We start from the raw sequence: 17716 nt of genomic DNA on the forward strand, positions 1-17716 counted from the left end.
CAGCAAAAAAACAAACCACGAAAAAGCAGCGTGAGGTTCATCCCACAGGACCAGAAATGCTCCCAGCCTGTCAGCTCTCCTTTGAAGTCACACACTCAACCTTTCCTTAGAGTGCTCTGCCTCAGATTCATTGGGTCCCATGGGGGAAAGCCCCACATGGTGCAGCTATGCTGCCTTTCCACCAACAAGATCTAAAGATGTCAGAGGAACTGCTGCCTCTGCCATTTCTTCTGGGCAAAGAAAGTTTAGGACCCATTCCACTCTCTCCCAGCAGACTTCTGTCTTACAAGGCAGCCAGAGATGCTGAACCTGAACTGCTTCTCTAGGCCAACAAATCAACAGGGTAGAAGCAGACACAGGAATCCTCACACTTGCTACTAACTGGGTTAACATTCCACTTGTCATCAGTTTCCCCACTACCCTGAATGTTAAGCTGGGAACATCCTTCTGTCTGGTTCATAAGACCCCACTGATTAGAATCTCAACTCCTCTCAAATCCTGAGGGGGTTATTTCTCAGATTCAAGTAGGAAACAGTGAAACTTGAGGCACAGGGGTGCTGGATTGTGCTCCTTCAAACAAGAATCTCTCCATATAACCCCATTACCAAAGGGGTTCAGTCCCTTTCCAGGTTCAGGAAGGATCACAGAATCATCAAGGTTGGAAGAGACCTTCAAGATCTAGTCCAACCATCAACCCAGCAGCACTATTGTCATCCCTAAACCATATCCCCAAGTGCCACATCCAGATGCCAACTATGATGAGTCAATCCTTCCTTCCAGACTCTTCAGCTAGACAGTTCCTGTCTGGAATCAGCTCCTCCTGTCTCACTAACAAGGGCATCTGCCAACTTCTCAAGATCAGATTTAAGGCACTTTAAGGCACTCATATTTCTTTTCATTTACACCCCTGTTCTTTGATTTGAAGGAAGCTTTGCACCCTGTCCATCTCCCAGGTATGATATCAGCCCCTAAGCTGGTCCCAGCATATTCTTCCCAAGCCCCCATCTAGACCAGCTGGCCTGTCACTCATTTGTGCAATGCAGAGCTTGCCCATTTGAAGAGTCTTCTCAGCATTTCCCTTGATTCCTCTTCCCTCCAACCCTCAGGGAACTCAAAGGGCATGTCCCATTTTTAGCATCTCTTCCAGCATTCAGGTAGCAGCTCCCCTTCAGCCAGTGGTTTTCAACCCCCTTGGCCCACCTGGCTGTCCTCTGCCTTCAGCAGACCCAGTACACCTGGTGCCCATGCTCTGGGCACATGGCAGTGCACCCACAGCCCTCCCCACCTTCCAGTGGCAGTGCCACCCACTTCCCTTCTCACCACTTTTGTGGGGAGAAACAGCAACCATGGAACAGAGAGGCAGAGGGACACAGCAGCCTGTGCTCCTGCTGCAGGAATGGGACAGAGTCCTCTGCTAAAGGAGTTATGGAGCTGGCTGCAATGCCAGATTTGCCTGGCTCGTTTATCAGCTCATCTAATTCCAGGGAGGAAGCAGAACTCTGCCAAGCCCCAGGATGCCCAAGGAGAGAGGAGGTAGTGACTGCACACACCATCAGCTCCTTCCCTGACAGGGTCTGCTGTCTGCCACCAAGATCAGCAGTAGCTGGAGCACAAGAGGAGCCTGTGGCCACACACAGACATGGCACGTGCCCCTGTCCCACCACAACCAAGAGCAGCCAAGCCACAATGGAGCCAGCCTGATCACAGGGGGAACAGCTCAGGAGAACCAACCACTGGAGTGATGAAACTGTCCCAGCACCTCTGGCAAACAGTCTAGCAGGGATGGACCAGAGGAGTGTAGCAGGCAGGCACAGCTCTGCATCATGTACCCTCCCAGACCTTCTCAGCCACACCATCCCCTTGGGAGTCTGGTTGACTGATATGAAATTACACACCTCTGTCTCACCTCTTTACCACCACATCCTCAGCTTCACCCCTTAATGGCTTCCATCAGTGGTGATATTATGCATATTGCAGCATCCAGCTGCCTCCCACAATCACCCAGCTTTTCCCTTCCAAGCTCTCTTACAAAAACCCTCAGGCAGTATTTTTTAAATAAAAAAACATCTTTCACAGCCTTTCCAAGCCTTGCCCTTTGCATCTTCAAGCAGACCCAGGTCTGGGTCACACAGATCCATTTCTTTGCCTGGGGAGATGATTTTCCCTGGGAGAGGTGAACATTAGCTTCAAACCTCTGCAGAAGCCACCATTCAGGCAATGTCCTGCTTTCTCCAAAATCAATATCAAAACTTCCCTGACACCAGATGGACCAGGACATGGCACTGTGCCAAAGCACAATTCCCCAGCCAGACATTTAATTCATTACATTTCTGCTTCTCTGTCATTCAGAAGAGCTGCTCTCAGTTACTGCCCTACAAGGTTCCCTACCCTGTATTTGCTATTAACTGTTTAAAGCAACTGTGACAACTCAGGAAAAGGGTGATCCTCTTTTTTTTTTCTTAGTACACATAACTTGACCATAAGGTGTTTATTGGATTAAACTGGGAGATCATGTTAACCAGTGATTGAATTACTGATAACTAGAAGGTACTGTAATAAAGACAAGACCATCCCTGGATTCCAATCACAACACATAGCATCATTCACACTAAAACATCTGCCAACTTTGGGAATCACACAGTGCACTCCACTGAAAATGCAGCCAGGTCTGAAACTGTATCTGCTCTCCTTTTATAGTACAGAACAGTAAGGCTTACTGCAAAAAAGTCATACTCCAGCTGATTGAAACCACAGGGGGATTTCAAAGAGGCAAAATACAATTACTGGTGCTGGAATTAAGCCAGTTGGGGCTAATATACTAATCTTCCAGAAGTACTAGGAGAGGTTATTATCTGAGACTCTGAGACAAGTCCACACACACAAAAGAGATCACAGTCAAAAGAGAGACCCAAAGTAGCAAAGTGATTAGGCCATTATGGTTGAATGTGCTTGAGGTGCAGACTGGGCACCAAGGACTACTGCTCCCAAATAGCCTCATACCTTATCCCAGCTCAGCACAGAGACTGCAATAAAGGCAGAATAAGCCATCCTCACCCAAACACTGTCAGAGATAGCTGCACCAGAGTAACACCCTGCCCTGAAACCCTCTGTCAAATGACAGCCTTTGGCAGCAATGTCTTCACAGAGCTGGCTTGTCCCAAGATAGATCACCCCTGTCTCTGTACACTAAACCAGGGCATAAACAAGAGGCATCCCAGGAGCTGAGCTAGGGCAGGAGGCTGCTCAGCACTAAGCTGCTTATGGAGACAGTCTTTACCAGGTGCTTCATTTCATTAATGATTGGCTTGAAGATGGTATTAAGAACTGCAGATCTGCTGTCAGTCTGGATGAAGAGGCAGTAGATTTCTGTAAGGCTGAGAGATACCAGGATCTCTCTTGCCAGAGGCAAGTAATTCATCATGGAAAGAAGTGAATCTCACTATCAGAGAAGATGGAAGGTATTTTATTCCATTATCTGGTCAGAAAACTTACTTTTTCTTGAATATAGTCTTAACAACAGTCTGTCCCACTATCCCTCATCCTAACTCCCCTGGGAATCCCTTCTGCTAATTACTATGAATAATTAAAAGATTACAATTTCCTCCCCCATCCCACAAAGCACCACATGCTGTCCTAGGAAATCACCAATCTAAAAAACTAGATTGGATAGCTCCCAGTACAGTCATCCCTTGGTCTTCAACCACCTTGGAGCTAAAAGAGCAGTCCCTGGCTGTAATGAAGTGAGCTTCATGCCAGCCCACTGTAACACTGGGAAATGGGATGATGCACTCCAATCCTTGAGCACTCAGCTGCTGGGCAGGGCAGGAGAGGGACTAAGTGCCCTCAAGCACGAGGCATCCACAAGTCTTGTGTCCATTTTCAGGAGCCCACACTTCCCAGCAATTAATGATTAGGCTGCCTCACACTCGAGCCTTCACTGGAAGAGAGGAACATGTGGGGCAGTGCATCCTGACTGAGCCAAAGGAGAACACTGAGAGCTGCAAACAGGGAGAACTCCAGGGTGAATACAGCATCATGCAACCCCTTCACCAAAACCAAGGGATTCAGAGAGACCTACAACCCTACTGACTCCCATCTTCTAGCCCTAAAGCTGGATGAGGTGTTTTACCTGCTGCCAAGGACATCTGTGTAACAACAGGAAACACAGGGGACTGGAAGCCTCCAGGCAAAACAAGATGGAGAAATGGGAAGAAAGGAAAGGAGGAGAGGAAGGGCCAGACCCTGCAGGTCCACTGAGCTGATCTGTGGCTCAGGCCAATTTGCTTTGCTACCAAAGGTGAAGCAAAGCAGCCATACCCAAACTACAACCAGAAGCTTCTGGGTTCCCTGGAAGCCTGAAGGAATGCAGGAGTAACAGGTTCACAGCTCCACTGACTTGTTTTTTAGCAGCAGTACAAATCACACACTGCTTCTTTCCATAAGGATATAGCATCCACATTCCCACCAGACCCCTAATCCATCTCCTCCATGTGTGGCTCCACTGGGTAGCAGCTGTGCATGGCATGACACACATGCAAGTGCACACTTCTGTGCACCCTCAGACAGAATGAGACAAATGTCAGGGTCCTTCCAAAGGTTAGTGCTCACTGATGTCAATATAGAATCACTCTTCTGTAACATAAATCAGCAAAAGCACATTATTCAGGAGAACCAGAGCCCTAGTCTGAGCTGTGCTCTTCCACTGGGAGTTTGTTCTCACTTTCTAATGGACTAACAGGTGGCCCTAGAAATGTTTTCTATAAATATTTTTAAAGGATGTTTTTTGTACACTTAACAAAAAAAAAAAAAAAAAAAAAGCAGCAGCTGCAGATTGTTATTGCTTTTTAGCTCTTGCAGCCTTGAAGTCACACAAAGGCAGGGCAGTCTCCCCATACAGAGCTCAGACATAAAAAAAAAGGAGAGACGGAGAAAGCTAATACAGCTTTTGAATAGCAGGAGATATGGCCTATCTGCAAGATCCTGTACCTGGACCAGTTCAGGCCCAATATCTTTGTATAAAGACAAAAAGAAGCCAGCACAGGTGTCCTTCCATAGCAGGTAATTTTCTCTCTTTAGGAGTACAACAATCCTGTTCTGTGCCTTGATTGATGCAGTGTTTCCAGTGTGTGCCTGGGACAGAGCTACCAACTATGCTAAGCTACACTACACTGAATGAAATCTCACATAAGGAAAACTTACACTATAAACTTTTTTTCCTTAAACAGCAGCTGTTTAAAACGGTTTAATGGGTTTATACATTGAAAACAACCTAACAGATGTCATCACACAGATCCACAACGTATCACATGGCATCTGTCACACATGCAGCATGTAAGTTCCACTGGTTGGGTGCATCTCTCATACAGAGGCTTTGCATGACAGAAGACTGCCCAATTTAGGGATGCTATTACAATATCCTTTATTGTAAAATGACACACGGCAGGTTTCTAATTAAATTTTAAGTAGAAATGTGCTCCCAGCTCTTGAATAATTCAAACTGTTCTATTAACCAAGGTTCTGAAATGCCATTGAGACATGAGCTCTGGACACAGCAACTGTCAGGGGAAGAAACAGCACTTGGAAGCAGAGCAGTGGTTAGCTGGGCAGCGGATAGGGCAGGGTATGCATAAAGGACAGCTGAAAGAGCACATCTGCTCCTGGAGGAAAGAACTGCAGGCGAGAACGGAAGGAGAGAGCGGCGTGTTCCGCATGCAAATGGGGCGAGGCACGTGCAGGAGGCAAGGCTGGGTTCAGTACCAGCCATCTCTCCCTCAATGCACAAGCACACGCTGTTCTCCAAGTCACGTCCCGATCTGTGAGGACACGCAGGTGCCTGCTGGCACACCAAGAAAAGCGGCGCTGAGCGCTGCCAGCGCGCGGGAGCAGCTGAGCCAGAGCGCGTCCCAGGGATGCGCGGCAGGAACGGCGCCATCCCAACGGCACATCCCAAAAACAGTGCCATCCCAACAGTGCCATCCCAAAAACAGTGCCATCCCAAAAACATTGCCATCCCAAAAACAGTGCCTTCCCAACAGTGCCTTCCCAAAAACAGTGCCTTCCCAACGGCACACCCCAAAAATTGTGCCTTCCCAACAGGGCCTTCCCAACAGTGCCATCCCAATGGCACATCCCAAAAACGATGCCATCCCAACGGCACCATCCCAATCAGCACCATCCCAATGGTGCCATCCCAAAACCAGTGCCTTTCCAACAATAGCACTATCCCAATGGCCTCATCCCAACAATGGCCCCGTCCACTCCCAGCACCACTGCATGGCACAGCTGCCCCACAGCCAGGCCTGCAGTAGCCCCAGGGCAGCCAGAGCACAGCCAGACAGGTTTAGCAGCACTGTCAGGGAGCAATGGGCTTTGGAGACCTAAGCTGGGATGGCCCTTGCCCCACATCGCGTGCGCTGTGCCCCAGTGGGCAACCCAAGCCACAGCTCTCAGCTCTGTGTGAGCACAGCTGTTTTTTAAGGTCACAGAAATAGGAGAGGAGATAAAACAAGACTTGTGTTTTCTAATTGCAGACCTCAGTCAGATGTGCTGAGAGTGATACTGCATAGGGGAGGAGGGATAAGGCTGAAGCCTGGCCCTTGGGTAACACTTAATACATGCCCCACATGACACTTAAGAGCAGGAGCATGTGAAATAATCTCCTAAGCTACTGGAAACCCTGCAATGCACCTCCTCCTTCCTCCCATCCCTCTCTCTGACAGCATCTCAAAGCCAATGAGGGGCTTGGGGAGAGACTACTGAGGGGACTCAGTGGTCTCAGAAAAACACTCCAGAGAGGAAAGCAAACTCAAATGCCAATGAAACCCATTTTGGTCATGACCTCTCAGGAAGCATCAGGACAGGGTAGGCAACAGGACAGCTGCCCAAGGGACAAAACATGCTATTTTCTCTTGGACCAAATCCTCACTGAAGTCACAGAGTGAGGAATCCAGAATTTGACCCAGGGAACTCAGTTCTGACTCAAACGCTAAGATGACCTTGATCTTGGGCTCTTGAGACCCTAAAGTTGTGCTTAACTTAACTTGTGCTTAGCAACAGAAAAAAACAAGAGAGAAGAGAGCATAAAGGGAAGAAAGTGAAAGGAGGGCATGAGGCAATGGGAAACTAGATGGAGGCAGTGCTTTTCCTAGCTCATAGCAGCTCAGGAATAAAAAGCTCATCTGTAACTTGGTTTCTAAAGCCTGTGCTTGCTCAGGGTTCATTGGGGACACATCAGGCACTGAGGTGAGAAAATAGAGCTGACATTTAATCTCAGGCCCTCTTAGCAAGAGTTGTGTCAAAGCAGGAAGATAGATCCTTGCATCCTTCCACTTCCCCAGAGTCCTTGCAGAGTGGTAGGAAGAATGAGGTAAAAAGAACTTACCTGTTGCTGGTCCCAAGTCCAGGCTGGAGTCGTTGAGCTCCCCCCCATCTTCCCAGAAGTACTGTGGGGGCTGCAAGATCTTGGACTCCTCATTCTCCTCACTGGCAAAGCCTGACCCTGGAGCAGCATGCAGGGAGCCAGGGGCAAGATCTGGCTCTGCAGCCTCTGGTCTGGTTTGCTCATGGGAATTCATGGCCTCCAGGTGGGACATCATAGCAAATTCCAGCAGGGAAGTTGATGTGAGGCCATCGGCAGTTGGGTCCTCCGAGGAGGCAAGGCAGAGGCACAAGGTCCCTGTATAATGACAGAAAACACACATCAGAGAGAAGAATGACACCCACCGGGCTTGTCTTCCCCTTGGAGCCTATTCCTGCCAAACCAACCTGCCCTGAAGATGGGCTGTGCTCTCAGCTGAGGAGGAAATTTAGGGTATTTTGGGAAATATCCACAAGTATGCAGAGTGGCATTCACATCCAGGAGGAGTCAGTGCCAAGCAATCATCCAGCGTGGGGCACCTCTTTCTGGGGTGATGATTCACCCTCTCTGAGGTGTTTTTGCCTCTGTTAAAGGATGAGGTGCCTTGTTAATCACCCATCCTGGAGAGGAGGTGGAATGTCATATAGCTCAGCCACGAAACCCTGGCCTTATGAAAACAATGACAGTTTCTATCAGGCTGTCCTGATCTACAGCTATATTATATGAAGGGAGGCTGATTCAAACCAATATTATTTACAACCAGTATTAATCATGTTTTAAATCTGTAGAGTGAAAATCTGTTTTTTGGTTTGAACTTCAGCGCACTCACATTGTTGGTTCTCATAAGGAAGGGCTGACAGTTACAGGTAACAATTATATTGTGACAACAGCAAACATCCACCTAACACTAAGCAGGAGAGCAAGCTGCATTTTGCACTTTTCTATCAACATTACACACTTATTATTTCCATTTTAACTATTAGAAGGATTGACTGACACTTCTTGATTCCTAGATGAGACTTTAATTGTGATTTGTGTCAAGGTACATTCACATGCATATTGAACTCCAATCAAAATGCAAGAAAACAGCACCTGGGACTTGGCTTTATTCAGCTACTAAATACCATTATAAATATGGAAGCATAAGGAAAAAATAAAATTACCAAAAGCTGTTTTATATTTAAAACAGTTTTGTTAAGCAAGTGAAGTAACTAATTTGGGTGAACTGAACCATTTGCTTTGCAGCCCTCTATCATTCAGCACATCAAAATAAAAGATCTCATCCTCTCACAGCTGATTTTTATTCATAGATTAGAAGGAAAAAGGACAAGTTTTCTTGCTTTCTCAGCTCAGACTCAGTTCCTCAATTGTTAATGAAGTAGTCACTGAACTGAACTAATTGAATAAGCTGAAATGAAGACTAATTTGGTATTTTTCTTTGATAACTGATTTTCTAGACAACAGAAATGCAGCAGCTCTAATCCATCTGGACTTCAGTCAAACATCTGATACAGTGCCTCATGAGGAATTACAAGAGACACAAAAAAAGACACCTATTAGCAGGAAAACTGTAAGGCATTGGCTATACAAAAAAAATTACAGAGGCTTGTGCTGGAGGAGGCTCCTAGTGAAATTCCTCACAGTTTGTCTTTGGATCTGCTGTTCTATCACATTTACCTAAGTGACCTTGCAACAAAGAGTAGGAAGGTGATAATGAAATTAGCCAAGGACACAAAGCAAGGAGACATCCCCGCTGCACAGAAAAACCACGGGTACAGCTAGGTGATCTTGAGAATGGGAATAACAGAAATATTATGAAAAGAAATAGCATAAAGTGATAAGCCCCCTTGAGAACTAGCACAAAACATTTCTGATACAAGCTGGGAAAACATTCATCAGAAACGTCTTAAGAGGAGAAACTCCTGTATTAGGAACAGCTCTGAGATATCACTGGAATGCAGATGTGAAAATCCTTGCAGAGTAGTGAAGTATTAGAAACAGAGATTTTACAAAGCACTGCTGAGACATCACCTGGGAGCTGCACACAGATCTGGGTACACAAGGCCTGAAATGATTTAAGCAGAGCTGAACTGCCTTCAGGCAAGGGCACAGACAAGGCAACCTCCTGATGTTGCTACCCACCACTGTGCCCTACAACTCCACATGCCAGGAGCACAAATCCAAACCAGGGCAAGTGCTACGATGAGCTGAGGGGCAATGGCACATGGGTTGGCCCTGGTGTGACCATTGAAGACGTTGGCAAGTTGGCACAGGAAGTTTGGGAGTCGCTGCCCACCTGACAACAGATTACCAAACCTGTCCTGGGAATACTGGAAGCCAGAAATGCATTTAAGTCTTCTGCTCTGACCCTCTCCACCTTCCTCTACTATTCTCTGAACTCATCAAAATATTCGCAAAATCAAATATTGGCTACCCTTTTGCATACACACTTGGGCCAGGCTTCAGCACTTCTCAATCTTGTTTGTTTGCCCTATTGATCCAAGGCAAGATCAGCTCAGGCCTGAGCAGCAGCAAAAAGGGAATGGCAAACGAGGCAGAGTATCAAAGGGGAAGGAAGCCACTGCAGTATCACAGAGCCAACCAAAACACCTCAGGGCATCTCTAGGGATGTGCCAACTCCTGAGCCATGCAGGAACAGTGAAGTCCACAGCTGGAATCGAGCCTGCACACCCCCTGTGTGTGAGCCCAGACCTGGGAAGGTCTGGCCAGGACAGCCCTGTGCTGGTTCTGGGGCACCCAGCAGGCTCCAGTGTGAGCTTCCCCAGCTGACAGACAACACCTGCATCCCTGATGGAGCACCAGAGAGAGCACTTGTCTTGAGGAGCTTGCAGCTTAAGCAAACATGACAGAGAGCAGCAAGGAGGAGAAAAGAAACATTATTCTCAAAGTTATCCATCAAAGGAGCACAGGATAGGAAGAGACCATGGCAGGCCCAAGGCCACATGGAATATTTGGTTTATATGTGACTGCAACTGATGCCTGGATCCTGAGCAAGCTCTTTATCCACCCCAATGCCTCAGTTTCCCTGACTCCCATTCACAGACACGGCTGATGTGGCACCTCAGCTTTCCAGCCACACTACAAAGCACATCCTGGTCTCCCCAGCAGCAAGGCAAAGTCTCAAAATGCACCTCTGTGCCAGCATCTACACTGCCTCAAACCTCTTTTCTTTCAGCTACACTCTGTTAGGGCTGCCTATAGAGCTCAGCCAGAGCCCACCCCACCCCTTCTACAACACACATCTCATGGCAGGTGAACCTGGTAATCCAGAGAGCTATTTCCATCCATGTGGGAAGCTCAGATGCTGGGAATTTGTTTACCCTTCTTTAACTCTGAAGTGTTTACCCAGTTAAAACCCCCTAAGCTGCATTATCTGGTTTACTGGGATGCTATGCTTTCCTCAGCCCAAGATAAAACTACGCCACCTCATCCCTAGGAATGAGTCATGCACAGCCTGAGCAAGACAGGTGTCTTGTCCCTGGGGTGGATGTGAGTGACACTGGGGTCTGATCTAGAGGCACGGGATGCAGAGACTGGGCTGGGGGAACCCTCTGTGCCAGCACCAGCCTGAATGCCTCAGGCCTTAAAGAACCACCACACCAGAGTACAAATCAGTAGCTCTCCAGACACCATCCTGACACCACTTCATTCATACCTTCTGCATCAGCAGCAAAAACCCAAAGGCTTGGGGTGCCAAAAAGCAGCACGAAGATTTGCCACCTTCCCCCTCTCTTTCAAGCCTCTCATAAAGGAGCTCCACGCAGCTGTCAACTCCAAGGCAAAGAAAGAATCAAAGCATGAGCTGAGCTGGGAGGCAGGGGAGCACAGCTGAGAAAGGAAATCTAATGCCCAAGACCTCAGTTGCAGGCAATTTTCCTCCCAGGACGGGTAACAGGGATTAGACAACTTCTACCAGCCATCAGCCTCCCGATTTTGTATTCTAAAACGCAGATCAAGTGATAGGAATAAAGAAACAAATGAATAAAGACCTGCAACTGTAGATGGGAGGGAGCAGGGAACAGAGCCAGGGCTCACCAGCTGCTTCAATGGGGCGTTTGTCTCTCATTTCTATTTTTGCGGCACCTCTGCGTAACCTGGAGGAGATGAGGCTCTGCATGCTAAAAAGGGCAGCCAGCCTTCGGGGAAACAGCAGGGCTTAGAGCACGGGAGGAAAAACCCTCCCAGAGCAGACAGAGGAGGGGCCAGAAAGCAGAGAAAGTGGGAGAGGTAGATTGAGAGGGGAGAGGGAACAAAGGCGGGATGGGATGGGAGCTCCCGTGCTGGCTGCGCGCTGTCCTGCTGCCAGCACCCACAGAGGTGACATTGGAGCCAATGCAAAAGGTGTTTCACCTCTGTGAGGAGCAGAGTGGGGCAGTTCCTACAGCAGGGAATAATGCTGCAGTGCTGCCTTTCTGAGGCCACTGAAAAAAAGCCAGCCAGGAGGATACAGATGAAAAGAGTTTGCTAGTGCTGACCCCATGACCGCTCAGAAAACAGTTCTGAGTCAAAGTGGTGAAGCTCACTCTGTTCAGCTCAGCAGAGGATTCACAACAGCCCCAGACAAGGAGATGAGGGAGTTTCACTCAACAACAGAAAAAAAAAAAAACCTGAAGAAAGGCTATCTGCCATCTTTCTCACAAAGTGCTGTGAATAAAAGCAGTTTCACAATTCTAAATAATTCTAAAAGAGCCCCAAAGTGTTTTCTACATTGGCTGACCAAAAATTACTTCATTCCTTTGCCACAAAGCAAGTCACCTCTCCATGGGATAGGGCAGCTATTTAAAAGCTCCAAATTGGCCTATTGAACAGGACTAGAAATTAAAGAGGAAATAAGTCATTTTTGTGTCCAGCTGAAATGAGAAGAGGGATTTGGGGAGATGAAATGGAATCTAGCTATTGAAGCTGTGACTGTGTCAAATAGCCTTTAAAATTTTTTCGCTTTTTAATTAGTAACAAGCAAACCTCAATTTCTTTCCAAGGAAACACACAATCATCCCTTAAGATGTCACCACATCAGCTTGATCTGTAGAGGGGCTGGAGTGCTCATCAGTTTAGCCAACAGAAGGTTGGTTTTACCTCTCCTTCCTGAGTGTTGTGGCTACACCACAGTGCCATGGAGGCAGGATCAGCCTGCTGAAGAGAAGAACATTTGCCTGGGGCACACTCTGACTTACCTGTCTGTCACCACCAGCTGGCAGAGCCTGCACACCCCACCCAAGCACACTTGCACAGGAGGGAGGTCAGAGCATGGTGGTACTGCCAACGAAGCAGCCACAGGAATGTCCATCTGGCCCTGCTACCGTTGACCTTCCTTCCAAGCCCACCCCACACCCAGGAGCTACCCAACAATGTTATTTCCTAGGAGAGCTGGGTCAGGAATGGGTCATTTACTGATAATCAGTTAGGACAGAAACACAATGACCAGATGAGGGAAGCATCTGCCAGGGATATTCCCTCCCCCAGACCACTGTGCCTGGAAAGGCAGGGGAGCAAGGCCCAAGGGCAGAGAGGAGAGAGGCCCCAGGGCAGAATGGTCAAGGCACAAACCACTTCCAGAACATAACAAAATGCAGGGTAATTTAAATAACAAAAAGGGATCCCAACCATGGCCAGTGGAGGAAGAGGCAGAAATGTTGTTTGACTGAGGGATGTCCAAGCTGATTCCCACACAGTCACCTGGAGCCTCTGCACTCCAAACCCTCAACAGCTTGCACAGGGAAGCATATGAGATGACTGTGTATGAAACCAAGTTCTTTTGGTGCTCATTCAGAGTTACAGACCACAGCTGTTCTGGGACACACCACCTAAGAGAACTCTCCCACTGCAGCTCCCACACAGCCTTATTGCTGCTCTCCCACATTGCACTAGACTACTTACACACCCAGCCATGACCCTAATCTCAGAGATCATTTCCAATTAGGGCTTCAGAAAACAAGATCAGACTGCCATCCTCCTCTGGTACTGCCAGCAAGCAGGTCCCTCAGTGAGTGTCCCTCTAAAACCATCCACCTTCCCGTGTCTCCAGCATGTTTTAGAAAGCAACAGGAAAAGCACTTGGTCTGCAGGTAGCACAGACTTACCTACCTACACCAAGAAGAGCAACAAGGCACAAGGGAAGAAGCCCTTGCAATGGGACAGCTCTTTAGAGGGATGTTGTGCCAGCATCTTTAAGCTTTTACAGCTCCTTACAGCAAGCACAATGAGAGCTCCAGCTCCACCCAGCTGCAGGGAGTGCGTGTCTGCACGTACTGGGTGGGCACCACCTCACAAAGAACTGCCAACATCTGCTCCCTGGGTACTTCAGCAGAGAACATCCACAGCATGCAGGGCCAGGTACACCCACGGGAAACAGCAAGGCACTGCCAGGGCATGCACCTGCTTTTGCAGATAATTGCAGATGTGCCCTTTGTCAGACTGGGGCTGGTGTCCAGGGCTGCTGGGCACCCTCATCCCAATGCCAAGATGTGTCAGGTCTCCTGTCCTTAGGATCTGTAACCTCCAGACTGCTCTAAACACCTCCACCCATTCCCACACGAGAGACTCCATGCAAGCAGGAGACACTTCAACATGCCGGCCTGTCCTCCCCCCTCTGCTCAACCATTCATGCCTGGAGCCACAATCTCACTCGGTTGCAGTCTCCCAGACTGTTTGCCTTCACTCCCTCCCTGGATTGTCTCGTAGCCTTCACACCTCCCTCCTCTGCTGCCACCACGTCTGCTCTCCTCCTCGATTCCTGCTATTGACAATGGCAGCTCCCAGCTCGGGGCCAGAGGAGATGCAGCCCCTGGGAAAACAGCATTGGGTAGACAGTTCTACACAGTAGAAGTGAATTTTCTTTCCTCAGTTGTCTTTCATAGGCATATGAAGAGGCATATCATGCCTCTTCAAACAGCCTACAGACCCCCAGGGGTTAACAGACCATGGGATGAAAACCACTGATCTAAGAGAAAAACCACAGCCCACAGACTTTGCTCTCTCTAAGGCCCAAAGCATTTCATCTGTCCCCTTGAGGTCTTAAGTGCCTCAAGTCCCCTTGAGGGCTTAATGTGGTTATTTCTGCCCCTGAAGCCTGTGCTTCCTCTTCTCACTCTGTCCAGCCTGGACTATGTCCCCCACAATGCTCACTCTGATTTCCAGCACACCCAATAAAGGCACTGCCTCCTTCTTCTGCAAAGCCTTCTTGTCCAGGCAAAACAAGCAATACCTCAGGTGCCTGAGGGACTTCCCTTGAGATGTGGTCACCTGTCAAAACGTAACTGAAACCTTTTACACCCCTAAAGGTCCTTAAATCCCCTGGCATAACACTGAGCACAAAACACTCCACTCCAGCACCTGCAGCAGAGCAATGACAACCACCCTGCCACACACTGCATCCCCAAGAGGCTCCACTCCCCAAACAGCCTCAGGTATCCTAAGCAGAAAAAAAGCTCATGCAAAGATTTGGTGGTCCCAGGGCACATACATGGCTTCTGACTACCTTCACAACAGCAGGCAGGACAAGAGGAGCCATGGTTGCAGTTGGCATATAGAGGGAGAGCTGCAAAGCTGCTTTCCCAGCATTAACAAATTGACCCCAAGCAAGAATGTACATCCAAGGCCTGGTAACCACAACAGGGCTTCACCACGCACAGGGACAGTGAGGGACTGCTCTGAGGCCCAGCAGGGTGCACCTTCCTTGCCAGCATCCCTGGCCCTCTGAATAAACCAACACACGTGTTTTCTTGGCCTCGGTGCAGGCTGTGCTCGTGTGGCTGACAAAGAGCCTCTCTCCATTCTTTTGGGATTACGTGTTTCAGTAGTGCCCTGGTTTCCACAAACAGCCAGCAAGAATGAGGAGCCAGTTCACCCAAGCACCAGCTGGGAGATTGGTGCACCTTCCTGCAGCCCCTCTGCCCCAGCCCTGCAGTGGGGCTGTCAGTGCTGCTGCTCCCCCAGGTACCCACACAATGCCACAGCTTCTTCCCAGGCAGAGTGAGTGGGAAAACTTCTGTGCACTCTGATCTGCAGCTCATTGCCGGCAGCTTCCCCTTGAGGGCTTAATGTGGTTATTTCTACCCCTGATGCCTGTAATTAAATGAACATTTCCTTATGGCAGCGAGGCGGCCAAGGAAAAACTTACTACAGGGGATTTTCATTCATCCTGATCTATATTCCCTCATCTCTGGCTTGTTCACACAATGCTAACAAGACATCTTCTAAGCAGGCAGAAAGACAAAAAAAAGCCCTTAAACAGCCCACATGCAGACAGCCACCTGGGGAGACAAAAAGAGGAAGGAGACCAATTCCCTCCTTCCCCCCCTGCATCATTTTTCTACTTGCAAAACCAAAGGGGCTGAGGTACCCTGGAGCCTGGAGAGATGTTTCCAAACTCTGCCAACAGACTTGTGCTGCCCAGCAGTCTGATGGGACCCTGATGAGGCACAGGTCCCATTTCAGCACATCCTGCAGGGCTATGGAGGCTCCCAGCTCGGGGAAACACGTGGGGAACTGCACACAGTCAACCCAGCTCTCTCCCGGGTATCAACTGTTCCTGTCCTGTGCTACTGGAGAAGTGAGGCCAGAGTGCACTGAATAATTTCAGATTGGAACTGATCCTGAACCACCAAGCAAAGCTACTACCCAGAACAGAGCCTGAGCTACAAATTCCCAGCAGTCTGCATCTCCACTTCTGACCTCCCCTCTGGGTAGGAGCCCACTGGTCTGGGGAGACCTGGCCAGCCCCACAGTACTGCCACAGCCCACCAGGATTACAAATTTCACTAGATTAGGAATTGAGCTGTCCCTGGGAGCTGCTTCTCACCTCCCATCTCTATGTCTCTCCCTGCTAGGACAGCAGAGAGGATCACAGGGAAAGCCAAGCACCCAAATCCTCCATATCACCACCAGCTGGACAACACTGCTGGAAAGTTTCCAGCAGCATCAGTGGAACAAGAAGCATATCCTCCCCCCAGCACAGCAGTACCGGTGGGGTCCTTTTGGCTGCCACATTTTAAAACCACCTCTCCTTCTTGTGCAGAGCAAACATAGCTTTCAGCTATGGGGATGGGGCCAACCCCTGCTGGCAGATTGGCAGGGTGGGACTGTGGCAGCTCCCCCCTCATATCTCACACTCTTCTCTGGAGGAGGCAGAGGTTTGGCTGAATTTGGGGACAGGGGTTTCCTGCTGAGACATGGCTGAAGAACCCTTGCCACCTGTGCCCAAGGTATTCCCTTAATGTGGACAACCTGCCTGGAGGAAACCACAGAATTGGCTCCCTCCTCAGCTCCAGAAAGACTTATTGCTTCTGTGCCACAGAGTATTGGCACAAAACCCCAACAGGTTTTCAGATCCATTTTGCTCTTCAAGCTCACTATTGTTTGCAAACCTAAAAGGCTTTATCTGTTGTCTTTCAGGAGCCTCAGATGACAGAGACTAACAGCCCATAGACAGAGCGGCTCTACAGATGACACATTCCCCCATGCACATTTTCAGGAGATTGGGGTAATAAAGGAGATGTGCCAGGGGACTGGATGTCACTGTATCACAGCTTGGTCGTGCTGGAAGACAGTGACTGGTTGGTAAGTCAGCCCTTCCTTCCCTGTCAGAATGACTCAAGACAAAGACTCCCCCACACTTCAAATGTCCCCGTTCAGAACTCCTGTTCCACACTAACCAGATTTCTGTACAAAGGGATGGATTAGGGAGGAAGAGGACAATCTCAGCCTCATGGGTCTTTGGGGGATCCCTTTGTTGGAAAATTTCCCCAGACTATTTAAAAATAGAAGCAGAGCATTCATAACTATTCCGACTATAATTATTCCTGCACTTAACTGCCTTTTCCTGGCACCCTACCTCTCCTCCAAATTTCAAGAGAAGGCTCTTGGGGAATCGTGGAGCTATTCGTGGTGGCCCGTTCTTTGTATCAGTTTCACGGTAGTTCGCAAAATCACCACGACGCCAGACGAAGCCACCGACACCCGATCGGGAGGTGCGGGGCAGCGCTGCCGCAGCCGAGACCGCCCGGGCCGGGCCGAACCGCGACCGCCCGGTGCCGCGGGTCCCGTGCCGGGTGCCCCATGTCCGGGGCGGGAGAGCCGGGAGAGCAGCCCACGTGCAGCCAGCCCACCGTGCCGGGAGCGCAGGGGGTCCCGGGGCAGACAGCGGCTGCCCCAGAGGGCTCTGATGCCCGGGTAGGGGGCAGTGCCAGGCACACAGGGAGAGCTCCGGGGTGGGAGATGGGAGCCGCCGCAAGTCCCGGTGCCCGGGTCAGTGGTGCCTGCGGGGAACGGCGGGGTGATGGAGACCAGCCCGCTGCAGAGATCCCGGCACCCCGGGGCGCTGGAGCCGCGGCGCACCGC

The 17716-nt window shown here is 49.4% G+C and overlaps 1 protein-coding gene across 1 annotated transcript in view; it reads right to left on the reverse strand.

Moving 5' to 3' along the window:
• The window catches only part of PODXL2 (podocalyxin like 2), a 32900-nt gene that overhangs the window by 14541 nt on the left and 643 nt on the right, over nucleotides 1–17716 (reverse strand). The window contains exon 2 of the mRNA XM_054640272.2: nucleotides 7382–7675. Within this exon, the coding sequence (XP_054496247.2) occupies nucleotides 7382–7675 (294 nt within the window). The remainder of the gene's footprint in view (nucleotides 1–7381; nucleotides 7676–17716) is intronic.

The sequence above is a fragment of the Agelaius phoeniceus genome, chromosome 11, assembly GCF_051311805.1.
Source record: "Agelaius phoeniceus isolate bAgePho1 chromosome 11, bAgePho1.hap1, whole genome shotgun sequence".
Classification (NCBI taxonomy): domain Eukaryota; kingdom Metazoa; phylum Chordata; class Aves; order Passeriformes; family Icteridae; genus Agelaius; species Agelaius phoeniceus.